This window comes from Chinchilla lanigera, unplaced genomic scaffold (genome assembly GCF_000276665.1).
Source record: "Chinchilla lanigera isolate Chin_1 unplaced genomic scaffold, ChiLan1.0 scaffold00052, whole genome shotgun sequence".
NCBI lineage: Eukaryota > Metazoa > Chordata > Mammalia > Rodentia > Chinchillidae > Chinchilla > Chinchilla lanigera.
The window spans coordinates 14,172,143-14,185,581 of record NW_004955453.1 but is presented as its reverse complement, the minus strand read 5'-3'; the positions used below and the strand labels follow the sequence as shown (position 1 = coordinate 14,185,581).

Sequence of the window (13,439 nt, the reverse complement as noted above, 5' to 3'; positions counted from 1 at the left end):
TTGCTAGGATACGGCGGGCCGTTACTCCGGCGCCGACGGATGACGTAACTGTTACTTCCGGTTCCCGGAGCGTCGCTTCGGTAGGAGGCAGGTCAGTGGGCTGTGCCGGCTGGCGGACCCTAAGCCGAGCGCCTCGAGGCCTAGGGTGTTCTCTGCCAGAGGTGGGCGCGAGCGTCGCACCTACTCCGGAGCTACCCTGTGCCTTGCCTCTGAGGTCTGACGGGCGTGGGAGCGGGGCCCACCCAAAGGTGGGCCGGGGTGGAAGGAAGCGGCCTGGTAGTCGCAGCGTGGCCTGAGGCTTTGAGGAACCTGATTCCAGCTTTCTTGGAGCCGGCGTCGCCAGGGCTTGTTTTCTGTAGACGGGACTCTAGGTTCCCAGACCTGAGCCTGAGCTCTCCGTGTTGGTACTTCAGGGGCCATCTGGATTGTGCCGGATCCGTGACTCGCCGTTGCTTTCTTCCCAACATACTCAGCTGGGTTCCCAGCGCATCTCCTGGCACAGCCCACTCGCCCTGGACGAACCCCCCAGCAGCCAAAGATTGTCCTTGAGGAGAATGCGTGAGACATTATGGGCCACGCGCTGTGTGTCTGCTCTCGGGGAACTATCATTATTGACAATAAGCGTTACCTGTTCATCCAGAAACTTGGGGAGGGGTGAGTGCTTGGAAACCATTTAGCTAGTCCCCAGGGCTCTCTGGTCATTGAGGGACAATGGTCTGTGCATGATAGGGGCACAAGGGTTTTGTTCCTGTCCTCTGCCTCGTCTGACAGAACCTTAGCTGAGTGGGTTAAGGAAGTAGATTCTGGACCCAGGCCTCCTAGAGTGACCTTGGTAAGCCATGATTTCTTCATCAGCTTAATGGGGATGATTATCATGTCCCACTGATGGAGTTGTGATTAAATGAGGTAATGTATGTAAAATGTCTCAGTGTCTGGTTCATAAACACTTGATAAATGTTTATTTAATATTTATTGAGCATGCGTTGTGCAGAGCACTGTTGGACCATAGGACCTCGGTGGTTTCTGTATCCTTGCTCCTGAGAAGCTCCAACTAATCTTCAGACTTCTCTTAGAGCCACATTTTGGGAGGGTTTCTGCTTAAGTCAAGAAGCGCTCTCCGCATGGGAATTTCTCTGGGTCCAAGCCTTGTGGGAGATAGTCATGGTCCTTCACTGACCCCTTTGGCCCACAGTGGGTTCAGCTATGTGGACCTAGTGGAGGGGTTACATGATGGACACTTCTACGCCCTGAAGCGAATCCTGTGTCACGAGCAGCAGGACCAGGAGGAGGCCCAGAGAGAAGCAGACATGCATCGTCTCTTCCATCACCCCAACATCCTTCGCCTTGTGGCTTACTGTCTGAAAGAGTGGGGCACAAAGCATGAGGCCTGGCTCCTTCTACCCTTCCACAAGGTCAGAAAGTCTCCTGGTTATGAAGGGGGTTACAACAGAGCCACCTTCCAAAGGCTGTGTGAGCAGTCAAGCATGTTAGGAAGCAGGTGCCATGTTGTGGGTCTGGCCATTTTGGTTGGGGGGTTTAGAGGAGTCCAAGTGGGACTGTGGGGCTTGAGGTGTGTGTGGTGAAAGAGTTGATGGGGTTTGACATGGGGTAGGTGTCAGGCCTAGGGAGCAGAGGATTCAGAAACATCTCAGTGTGGGGAAACTTGTATTGCAGAGAGGCACACTGTGGAGTGAGATAGAAAGGCTGAAGGACAAAGGCAACTTCCTGACTGAGGATCAAATCCTTTGGCTGCTGCTGGGTATCTGCAGAGGCCTTGAAGCCATTCATGCCAAAGGTTACGCCCACAGGTCAGTGGGAGGGCCCTGCATCCTTGCTGGGGCCAAGAGAAAGGGCCTCACCAAAAGAATGGGGAGGTCTGTCTGCCTTTCTCCCAAGGAAAGCTCCCATGATTCTTTCACTCTCTGGGATTCCAGCCTCCCTGTCCTGGGTGTTTATGGGTCATTTTCACTTACCTCCAGGGACCTGAAGCCCACCAATATCTTGCTTGGAGATGAGGGGCAGCCAGTCTTAATGGATTTGGGTTCCATGAATCAAGCACGTATCCATGTGGAGGGTTCTCGACAGGCCCTGACCCTGCAGGTAAGAAAGTCTCCAGGTTCCTTTGCTTATCTGTTCCCATCCCTAATTCCTTTCTAGTGCATTCCCTAGTTTGTCACATGACTGTGGCTTGTGTCCCACTTTTGCACTCTGGGGCCACCGTTCCAGGACTGGGCAGCCCAGCGGTGCACCATTTCCTACCGTGCCCCGGAGCTCTTCACTGTGCAGAGCCATTGTGTCATCGATGAGCGGACTGATGTCTGGGTGAGGAGCTTGGGGGTGGGGAGCAGTGGAGCTCTTTGCCTAGCGTGGAGTAGAGGGTTGTAGGCCTTACAGTTTCTGTTGCATGGGGCCCCAGGAACCACAATATGTCCCCATACCCCTCAACTTCCTTCCTGAGAACTGTCTCTGATGCTGTACACAGTTGCCCAGGAAGTGGTTTGGTCCCTGCCACTGAACTGGGTGGGTACAGCTCAGTGTCAGTGCTCAAGGCACTGCCTAAGCAAGGGCTGCAGAGGCCTCTAGATAACTGGCAGTTTATCTGGGCCCTGGGGGAGGGGCTGATCTCTCCGACCTAGGGGAGGTTGGCATATTTTTACTAAGGTAGTCTCATTTCATCACGGACATGAAGGGAGAGATGTCACCTCTGTTGGTCCCCTTCTAGGGACTAACCAAGTTCTGCTCAGTCCCTAGGTTGTGTGCTTTATGCCATGATGTTTGGGGAAGGTCCTTATGACATGGTGTTCCAGAAGGGTGACAGTGTAGCTCTTGCTGTGCAGAACCAACTTATCATCCCACAAAGTTCCAGGTGAGCAATAAGAGAGGCACCAAGGATTTCACACTCTTACCTAGGATTAGCTGAGTTGGAGGCTTAGGAGGGAGCAGAGGCGTCCTCCACTCACCCTGCCCTCCTTCCTCCACAGGCATTCTTCAGCAGTGCGGCAGCTGCTGGCCTCCATGATGACTGTGGACCCCCAGCAGCGCCCTCACATTCCTCTCCTCCTCAGTCAGTTGGAGGCTCTGCAGCCCCCAGCTCCTGGCCAGCACACTACCCAAATCTGAAGAAACCAGTGGCCATCTTGAGAAGACGGCCTCTTGTGCCTTGGAAAGAGGCTCTCATCCCTCATTGGATCTCTATCCATTCTGTTAGGACTGCTTTTACAGTTGGGGACAGAGGGAGGGGACTATTGTCGCTGTCCTATTTCTCAGTCCTCTTCTGCTCTTACCCCCAGTGCCCAGGCAAGGGCAAAACTGAGAAAATGTGATACACAGCTCTGAGCTGGACTGCTGGGCTTGTATCATGGTCAGCTTCCAAATCTGGGAGCAGGAGAATAAAGTGAAAGCAGGTTACTGTGGATTTTAGTCTCAGTGTCTCTAGAGGGAGAGAAAAGGTGCAAGGGGCAAAGTCTGGTTGCCATTTCCAAGGTTACAGCCTGGGAAAAGAACTGGCATAGTGGGTGTCATTCTACGTAAGGAGGCAGGTGTAAGATCTGGCTGGTTAGCAGCCAGCAGTTGTAGCCTGTCTTAGTCAAAAACTTGAAGCTGCTCTGGCTTGAGCTGGCTTCAGCTTGTGCCAAGAATGGGGACCAGGCCCCCTAAAAGTACACTCGAGTTCTTTCCTTCCTTCACTCCCAGGGGTGGGTAGCTTAGCCAAAGCAGCTCAGCCGGTTTGCCAGGCCAAGGACCTCTGGGTGGAGACACCTGAGGAAGCTTAGGACAGCAACATAACAAGTCTCCCATCCTCAGCCTGGGGGAAGGGGGAAGCTGGTAGCCATTTTGGCAGGGCCTCCCTGATTATTCTAGCTCCCACATGATTAATAATTAACAAGGCTATTGTGGTGTGGCAGTATCCAGCAGCTACTTCCGGGCTGCTCTGCTGAGTAAACAGGGGCCCTGCTTTAATGGGCTTGAATGTTCCCCAGGGAAGGGCATTGTGTCCGTGAGTCACCAGGGAGGGGTGGCAAGGGCAGGGTTGGCATCTCCTGCTCCTGAGAGTGAAGACCATGCCCAACCAGGCTGACGTCAGTGTGGGTCCTAGGGTGCCTATTAGCAAAGCTGAATTTTTCCCCAGGGCCCCAGGAGAAGGTCCCACCAGCTAGCAAGGAGATTAAGGCAAAAAGCTCAAACAGGGGAGACAGTCTGACTTTTTTTAATGGCACAGCCCAGTCCCAGCAAAGCAGCAAGACAGACAATAAGCTATGCAAAGCTGAGAGGTGCAATGGCACAAACAACTCTAGGAGACTGCTCTTTCCCATCCCCCAAGCTTATGACAGGGCTCTGTGCCCAGGAACTTCGGGCCAGCCCAGCCACATTCCCAAGCCCTCAGTGCACAGCGGAGCCTGGGCCAAGGCTTGTTCCAGAGTTGGTGAATGTAGAGGCAGCAGGAAAAACAGGGTAGCAGTCCAATCTCCAAATCGGAAACTACTGGACATAAACTCCTAGTTAGAAAGAAGTGAAGACTTGTATCCTTTAATAGTTTGTGGCTGGACAGATAGGTCCAGAATTTGGTCCTCATTTCCTTCCTATCCTGGGTGTCCCTAGGGACCTGACATCAGAGTCCCTGTGGTCCTGCTTCCTGGGCCTTCCAAGAGCCCCTTGCAAGTCTCACCTATAGCCATGGAATGGAAGAGGGTCATGAGCAGCATCTAGTGAGGGCGGCAGCAGCAGCAGCAGCAGCAGCAGAAGCTTAAGTATTACAGAGGGACCAGAAACCGTGCAAGGAGACTTTATTTCGAAAGAATTTTGCAATAGACATAACTGAACAGGCTCCAGGCAGCTGTTCTATTCTTCTCCCTCATCCTCATCCTCATAGGAGTCGATGCCCACTTCTTCATAATCCTTCTCCAGGGCAGCCATATCCTCCCGGGCCTCTGAGAACTCACCCTCCTCCATGCCCTCTCCCACATACCAGTGTACAAAAGCCCTCTTGGCGTACATCAGGTCGAACTTGTGGTCCAGGCGGGCCCAGGCCTCAGCGATGGCGGTCGTGTTGCTCAGCATGCACACGGCACGCTGCACCTTGGCCAGGTCACCCCCAGGCACCACTGTGGGAGGTTGGTAGTTGATACCAACCTTGAAACCCGTGGGGCACCAGTCCACAAACTGGATGCTGCGCTTTGTCTTGATGGCAGCAATGGCAGCATTGACATCCTTGGGTACCACATCTCCGCGGTACAGCAGGCAGCAGGCCATGTACTTGCCATGCCTGGGGTCACACTTCACCATCTGGTTAGCAGGCTCGAAGCAGGCATTGGTGATCTCTGCCACCGACAGCTGCTCGTGGTAGGCCTTCTCTGCCGAGATGACTGGAGCATAGGTGGCCAAGGGGAAGTGGATACGAGGGTAGGGCACCAGGTTGGTCTGGAACTCTGTCAGGTCCACGTTGAGGGCCCCGTCAAAGCGCAGGGAGGCGGTGATGGAGGAGACGATTTGGCTGATGAGGCGATTGAGGTTGGTGTAGGTCGGGCGCTCAATGTCGAGGTTGCGGCGGCAGATGTCATAGATGGCTTCGTTGTCCACCATGAAGGCACAGTCTGAGTGCTCCAGGGTGGTGTGGGTGGTCAGGATGGAGTTGTAGGGCTCAACCACAGCTGTGGACACCTGGGGAGCTGGGTAGATGGAGAACTCCAGCTTGGATTTCTTGCCATAGTCAACAGAGAGCCGCTCCATCAGGAGGGAGGTGAAGCCAGAGCCGGTGCCCCCTCCAAAGCTGTGGAATACCAGGAAGCCCTGAAGTCCTGTGCACTGATCAGACTGAAAGGCAAGAAAGAGAAAGAGCCATGTGGCAGGGGTGGAGGGTGGAGGGGTGGCTGGGGAACTTTTTTCTAGCTCCACGAATGCTCAAATATCTCAAAGTTAGGGCCAGGATTAACGAGTATCCCACAGTAGCATCATATTCTGGAACATATAGCTAGAGATGACCTCCTGAAATGGATCTGAAAAAAGCTTTTTCCTGACCATTTGTTTAATCTCAAATGCTCCTTTCCTTCTATGCAAAATTCTTACCAGTTTGCGGATCCGATCCAGCACAGGGTCGATGATCTCCTTGCCAATGGTGTAGTGGCCACGGGCATAGTTGTTAGCAGCATCTTCTTTCCCAGTGATGAGCTGCTCTGGGTGGAAGAGCTGTCGATACGGGCCATTTCGGATCTCATCTGGAAGAGCATAAACCACACTGTTGAGCAAAACCACAAGGCTGTGCTCAGCAGGGACCTTCCTCCCTCCAGGCTGATATCTGCTGCCAGATATATGGAACAGCTAGCTCATCCTTCTGCCAGTCTGAGATATGTGTAGGAGAAACCCAGACCCGCTGTGGCACATGCCAGGCTGAGATCAGCTTCCCTTCTTTATCTGGGGATAGGGCTAGGGGTTTTTTAGAGCCAGGAAGCCAAGTCTAGGTACCCTCTCCCAAGACCATCCACCTCCCTCAAATTTGCCCCCTCTTCTGCTCACCAATTACAGTGGGTTCCAAATCCACAAAAACTGCCCGGGGCACATGTTTTCCAGCACCAGTTTCACAGAAGAAGGTTGTGAAGGAGTCATCCCCTCCACCAATGGTCTTGTCACTGGGCATCTGCCCATCAGGTTGGATCCCATGTTCCAAGCAGTAGAGCTCCCAGCAGGCATTGCCCATCTGGACACCTGCCTGCCCCACATGGACTGAGATGCATTCACGCTGCAGGATAGAGAGGGGTCACAGCATAAGTGCCACATCCGTAAGTATCTACCTCATGAGCCTCTCTCCCACCTTATCATCTACCAGGTAGGATGACTCAGTTGGCAAGAGGGGAGGCTTCAAGCTGGCAGAGGTGAGAGGAAGCTGGCAGCCTCCCCAGGCTCCCTTGCACAGGAAGAGGTACCTAGTAGGGCAGGCCAATCCCTTAGCCTACTTCCCAGTGGGGAATTTGTCAAGTGAGAGCTGTGGCTGCTCATGGCCCTGCCACATTCATAGAACACTCAGGGAGGACAGAGAGGGCACATGCGTATGAGACAAGCAGACACTGCAGTAACCCAGGACAGAAGAGATTTTCCAGCTGCTCCTAATCCTGCAGCCCACACACCCAGGTTCTTTAGAGCCTGAGAGAGGCAGATTTTCCAGTTTGTAGCCATAGGCCTCCCTGCTTCATTCTTTGATGAAGAATAACTACAATTTGCTATAACCTCCTCCCCTTCATTCCTGTAAGTGAAGAGGTGTCTCAGCCTTTCCATCTGGCATCAGCTGACCACACTGGTCATCAGGATGTCCTCTTCCCCCCACCTTTAAATCCCATCTGGCGCTGGGGATCAATCCCATCTGGCTCCCCTTCTCCACCCCCGCACTCTGCGTGTCTTTACCACCTTCATTCCACCGTGCCAGCCTCCACAGAAATAGGGATAATGCTGGTAACGGCAGACGGCAGGGCTGGCAGTGAGAAGTTGTGGGCCCTGGGACGCTCCCTGACTTAGGCTCCGTCCCTGCCAGTCCAAAATTAACCCCTGTGGCACCAGAATCCGCAGGGCGGTGCGCCTCCCTTCCCACAACGAAAAGGCACGGTGACGGTTTCCAAATTCAGAAAAGGAAGCGGAACCTGCGGTAAGGCCCCAGAGGTAACTCGTCTTGCCCCGCCAAGGTAAGCGCCACCGTGCACCCGGGCCCTACATCCGCTCTCCTCTGGAACCTTTCCAGATACATCCCAGCCGAAAGCTGGGATTGGGTTTCGGCCTCCGCTCCTGGGCTATAAATACCACCCCCCTACACACACCTCTTCCCCTCCCCCCAACCTGGCCTCGGCCCGCGCTGTCGCTCAGCGCTCAGCGCCAGCTGTCTCTGCCTGTCCTCTGCGCACACGAGCTCCCGCAGGATGGGGCCAGTTTGCCTCACGAGACCGAACCACATTCCCGCCAACCCTCCCGGCTCAGAAGCGGGGTGCTGAGTCACGGGGGGGGGGGGAGCTATGGGTGGGAGGGACGAACTCACACAGGAAAAGGGGATGCGGCACTAAGTATCCTGACCCCCTTGCACCTTCTGGCGCCAAGCACGTGTTCGGTCAGTTCCCGGGACTCCTAGGGCTAGGGATGGGGGCATCCAAGCGGGTCTTCCTCCGCCCGCGGAAGGCACTGGGCGCCAGACCGCGTGACTCCCCCCCCCCACCCCAGGAGGGCTGGGCACAAACGCTTAGGAAGGTTGAGGGGATTAGCACGACAGCTCCTCTCTACAAGTGAAGAGCCCCCCCCATCCCCCATCCCTAGCTCCCAAAGGCGGACAACACATCAACCCAAAGTCACTAGGAGGGGGTTGGGGGAGTGCACAACCTTTGCATCTCCTAGAGAACCTGAATGCTGGGTGAAGGGTCTCCAGCATCCCTGGAGGGAGGTTCCTCGCAAATAGAGGGACAGTTAGGGGACGGGCGCGACGCCGGTGGGACTGCACTCACCATGGTGAGTCTGGGCGGTGCGTCTCACGTAGAGTCGGGGTGACGGGTCTCGGTGAGAACTGCGCTAGCTGCAGTGCCGCACCGCTCTTATATGTGAGGGGCGGGGCCGCGCGCTCGGTCCGCCCACTATGGGCTGGGCGAGCTGGAGGCCACTCCCCACCGCAGCCCGAAGCTTGGGGCCAGGCCGGGTCCCCACCCACAGCAGCGCCCGGGGCCCTCACCTGTCTGATTTGGGTTAGGAGTAGCGACAGGGACTTTACCCCTTCGCTCCGCGTCTGGAGCCGACACCCTCGGCTCCTGAGGTCCGAAGCGGGGACGCAGGGGGCGATGACAGGCCGAGTCTTGCTTACACCTGTGTCATGCGAGGTAGGACTGTCCAGGTGTTCTGATTTAGGCCGGGTGCGACTGAAGCCGTCCTTGCGAGGTGGCTGCGGGTCGCCGTCCCCCGCGCCCTCCCCTTCCCCCCTCCCAGGAGGATCGGGTAGCCGGTGGGACTCCGGATGGTCTCCGGGGACACCCTCGCAGAGGCGCGCCACCTGCTGGTCCCTCGCCGGGACTGCAGACTTTTGCCCACGCCTGTGGGCAGCCGCGGAAAAAGAACCGCAGAGTCTGAGCGCCAGGGTGCCCATCTCCGAATCCCACGCAGAGCGGAGCCGGGAACCTGCCTCGCCTCGCCGGTTGCCCCCGGCTCTGCGGCCCCGTCATCGGCGCCGTCACTATTAGTGAGCCCTGGCCTGGCCACCTCCCGCTTTCCTGCGGTCAGAATCCTGGGGCGCTGGGCCTGGAGCCCTCAGGACCTGGAACTGAATTCCTACTGCGCTGGGCAACTGGGTCAAGTGATTTAATCTGAGTCCTGCCAACAAAAGCCATCCCTTCTTTCCACATATCTTTTTTTTTTTTTTTTTTTTTTGAGACAGGATCTCCTTGAACTCACTTATGTAGCCCAGGCTGGCCTCTAAGTCAAGGCAATCCTCCTGCCTCAGCCCCTCCAGTGCTGGGATTACAGACCTGTGCCACCACACCTGGTTTCATTTTCATGTCTTAAAGGAAGGGTCTTTTCGAGTTATTTCTGCTTCCCCTAACTTGTTTTACATTTTCTAACTAGAAGGCTCCCTGCACTGGGGAAATTTGCAGGTGTTGAGGAACCTGACACCCGGGCTAGTTATCTCTGGGAAAACTTTCATCTGCCTTTCCTCTCAACCTGTTTCTCAAGAACTGGTCTTCACAACACGACACCATAAAATAGTGATTCTCCCTCTCCTTTCCCCTTCCCCTTCTCCTTCTCCCTCTCTCTTTCTTTCCACAAGGTCTCACTATGTAGTTTAGGCTGGCCTTGAACTCAACTATCCTGCCTCAGCCTCCCAAGTGCTGGGATTACAGTCGTGCTGCACCACACCCAGTTTAATGGCAACTTTCTATCAACTCATGGGCGTTTAACTTAGGCAAGCCATAGAAAGAAATACAGTGAGTGAAATATGACAAGGTCTTTCTTCCTAGTAGACTTGCTGTTGGATTGGGAGAACAAAGCTCATTCGTAAGAAGGAAATAGACAAGGGGATATAGCAAGGGTGCTCTGGGAAATGGGATGATGGTCTCTGTGGAGGAAGGAGCCTTGGTGATTACAGGACACTTGGCCCCCTGCACCCCTTCCCTCATCCTGTTTTTCTGTTGCACACCCCCTTTTCAGCAGAATGAATACAGTAAGAGACCTGAGCTATTGTAGGCAAAACCCTAAACCTGTTGGGTTTTCCCTGGTGATCCAGCTGTGCAGTTCTTCCCTATCACCCCCTCCCCAGTAATTCCAGATGTCTAGTCTATCTGGAAAAGAACTAGATGCTCTGGTTGTACTAGATCTGCATTTCCATTTAGCAACTAAGTTTGCTCAGGTGCTAAATTCTAATCATTGCTATGTTACCTTACATGACAAAAGAACTTTTTTTTTTTTTTTGGTATTGGGAATTGAACTCACAACCTTGTGCTTGCCAGGCAGAAGCTGTGCCAATGAGCTATATCCCTAGCAACAGAAGAACTTTGCAGATATGATTAATGTAAGGATTTTGAGATTAGTCTGGACTCTCAGGAAGACCCAACATTATCACAAAGGCCTTTTTTGAATGCTAGAAATAGACCCAGGGCCTTGCACACACCAGGCCAGCATCCTGCTACTGAGCTACATCCTGAGCCCCACAAGGGTCTGCAAGCGTGAGAGGGAGGGAAGAGGGTCAGAGCCAGGAAAGAAGAGATCAGAAACAGATGTCAGAGTAACATGAGTGATGTGATTTTGGTCTTGGAAAATACCTGTAGACCATGCATTAGGAATGACAGCAGCTTCTAAAAGATGGAAAAGGCAAGGGACAAATCTCCCCATGAATCTCCAGAGGGAAGGTAACCATGGCAACACCCTGATTTCCCCCCCCCTTTGGCTCCATAAGACTGATTTTTTACTTCTGACCATGAGTACTGTAAGATAATAAATTTGCGTTGTTATAACCACTAAATTTAAAGTAGCACTTTGTTATAGCAGCAATAAGAAACTAGTACATTAATAAATGCAGCTGACAGTGCTACCTCAGGATGAGCAATGAGCTCCCTCCAGTTCATTTCAGTCCTTGTCATTCTCAGTGTCTCTCTAACACTGAAGGCAAGCGCTGGTTTCCATTTAATTTCATGTATGTAGCCCATATGACACACTTATGTTACCCTGAGATAGATGTTTATAACCCCTGAGCAGACGTCTACCTGGGTAGACAAGGGTACAGGAAAACATGGTCGAGGCATGCATGTTAGTGGAATACTAAGTACAGTTCTGCTTCTGAGTATGTGTGTGTGTGTGTGTGTGTGTGTGTGTGTGTGTGTGTAGCCTCACGATGTATACAGATCCCCTGACTTAGGGCCATCAGTGCCAGGTAACTATGAAGGTAATGATCCGTACTACCAGAACCAAAATTTTTACACATTTGTAGACATGTACACACTCTGGATGACAGGTCCCTAGCCCATGGATGGGTACTGATCCTTGCCCTGTTAGGAACCAGGCAGTGCAGTAGAAAGTGAGCAGTGAGCAAGGGAAGCTTTATCTGTATCACAGCCACTCCCCATGGCTCCCACTACCACCTGAGAGCTGCCGTCTGTCAGATCGCAGTGGCATTAGATCCTCATGGGCGTGCAGACCCTACTGTGGACTGCACATGCATGTGCGAAGAATCTAGATTGTGTGTGCCTTTAAATCCTAAAACCATCTCCTCTTCCCCATCTATGGAAAAATTCTCTTCCATAAAATCAATACCTAAGCGGTTGGGACCTGCTGCTCTGGAACATGCTGCCCAGTGCTTTTTAACCTTTTCATTAAAACACCTCCCCATACATCAGCTCTTTGTGGTTGTCCATCTGGCCACTCTCTGTTTGGGTCCCCTCTTCTCCTAACCACTTATTACCTCTGTCTTTTCTAAGCCCTTCCCAGGGTTGAATCTTTATTTTGGAGCACAATCTTTAAGGGCATGGCGCTGTGCCACCCTCTCCACATCTTTGTTCCGCAACACTCTGACAGACTTGGCTCACACGCTGACCAAGATGCTGTTGCCTGGGTCTAGTGACCACCATCTCGTCATATGCATGAAGGCCACATCTCCATCTTTGTCTTTCTCTCAGCCTCTCACAGCAATGTTTGACTGCTCCTGCCTCTCTGAAAGTCTTTCTGTGTGGCTCTTGGTTTTGTCCTGACCACTCACTCATGGTAGTTTCTGATGCTTTACCTTAAATTAAAGTCCCAGAGCTAAGTTCTTTATTTCTTTATTTTTCTTCCTGAAGGACCAATTGTTGAAACTCAGTGAGAAGTATATGGGGTTTTAGGCTGTTATCTCTAACTTGTGACATATGTTTAAATGTCCATAATAAAAAGTTACTATGAATCCCATCATTCAAGAGGCTGAGACAAGAGATCACAAGCGTGAGGCCTTGCCAGGTGTGGTGGCCCACAGCTATACTCCTAGTGTTCAGGAACCTGAGGCAAGAGGATTGCTGGGAGTTTGAGGGCAGCCTAGCTTATATAGTAAATTTAAGGCTAGCCTGCCCTACAAAGCAAGACCTTGTCTCAAAATAAACAAGCAAGGAAACAAACAAACAAACAAAAGTTTGAGGCCAATCTGGGCAATTTAGCAAGACCCTGTCACAGAAAAAACAAAAGATTAAAAAAAGAACTGGGAATGTAGCTCAGTAGAATAGTGCTGGATTCAGTCCCAAGTACTGTGCATGTTTGCATGTGCACACGTGTAATTACTGTAGCATTTCAAAATACATCCTTATGCTGTGTGTGATGGCACACATCTATAATCATAACCCTCAAAATGGTGAGACAAGAGGATCACTTCTAGTTCATTTTCTTTTTCTTTCTTTCTTTTTTTTGGTTTTTTTCTGGTACCGGGAACCGAACTCATGACCTTGCTCTTGCCAGGCAGGCGCTGTGCTGCTGAGCTAAATCCCCAGCCCTCTTTTTCTTTCTTCTGGTACCAGGAATTGGACTCAGGACCTTGCGCTTGCCAGGCAGGCGCTTGTGCCGCTGAGCTATATCCCCAGTCTCTGCTTCTAGTTCAGTGCCAACTTGGGCTACAAAGTGAGTTCAAGGCCAGCTTGAACTGCATAGTGAAACCCTGTCTCAAAAAGACAAAAAAAAAAAAAAAAAAAGAAGAAGAAGAAGAAAACAAAGAAAGAAATACATCCTTATACAATGGTAAAAGAAAAGAATAAAACAAAATGGATGCCACAGATACACTGATGATGCTCAAATTTATATCTCCATGTCAGACTCCTTTGAACTTCAGACTCACATATTTATTCGCCTTCTTTATTTTAATGTACATATATATAATATATATATATATATATATTTTTTTTTTTTTGAGACTGTCTCAGTATGTAGCCCAGACTGGCCTTGAACTTCCAGCAGTCTTCCTGCCTCAGCCTCCCGAGTGC

At 52.1% G+C, this 13,439-nt stretch overlaps 2 protein-coding genes across 7 annotated transcripts; one reads left to right on the top strand and one right to left on the bottom strand.

Moving 5' to 3' along the window:
- The first annotated feature begins 12 nt into the window (after positions 1 to 12).
- On the top strand, positions 13 to 3,415 carry Stk16 (serine/threonine kinase 16). Of its 6 annotated transcripts, XM_013519853.1 has the most exons (8): positions 13 to 91; positions 414 to 654; positions 1,193 to 1,412; positions 1,675 to 1,808; positions 1,980 to 2,100; positions 2,227 to 2,322; positions 2,745 to 2,866; positions 2,982 to 3,222. In XM_013519853.1, exons 2-8 carry the CDS (start codon positions 569 to 571, stop codon positions 3,118 to 3,120), a joined length of 918 nt encoding a protein of 305 aa, XP_013375307.1. In that variant the 5' UTR covers positions 13 to 91; positions 414 to 568; the 3' UTR covers positions 3,121 to 3,222. The 6 variants fall into 6 exon arrangements, with proteins under 6 accessions (XP_013375307.1, XP_005395629.1, XP_005395633.1 ...); XM_005395572.1 differs by lacking the exon at positions 2,745 to 2,866 and having other exon boundaries at positions 2,982 to 3,415; XM_005395576.2 differs by lacking the exon at positions 2,227 to 2,322.
- Positions 3,416 to 4,767: 1,352 nt separating this feature from the next.
- On the bottom strand, positions 4,768 to 8,539 carry Tuba4a (tubulin, alpha 4a). The gene is made up of 4 exons (XM_005395550.2): positions 8,472 to 8,539; positions 6,511 to 6,733; positions 6,064 to 6,212; positions 4,768 to 5,811 (listed from the first exon to the last, which is right to left on the bottom strand). The coding sequence occupies exons 1-4, from the start codon at positions 8,472 to 8,474 to the stop codon at positions 4,840 to 4,842; spliced, it is 1,347 nt and encodes a 448-aa protein (XP_005395607.1). The 5' UTR covers positions 8,475 to 8,539; the 3' UTR covers positions 4,768 to 4,839.
- Positions 8,540 to 13,439: the final 4,900 nt, after the last annotated feature.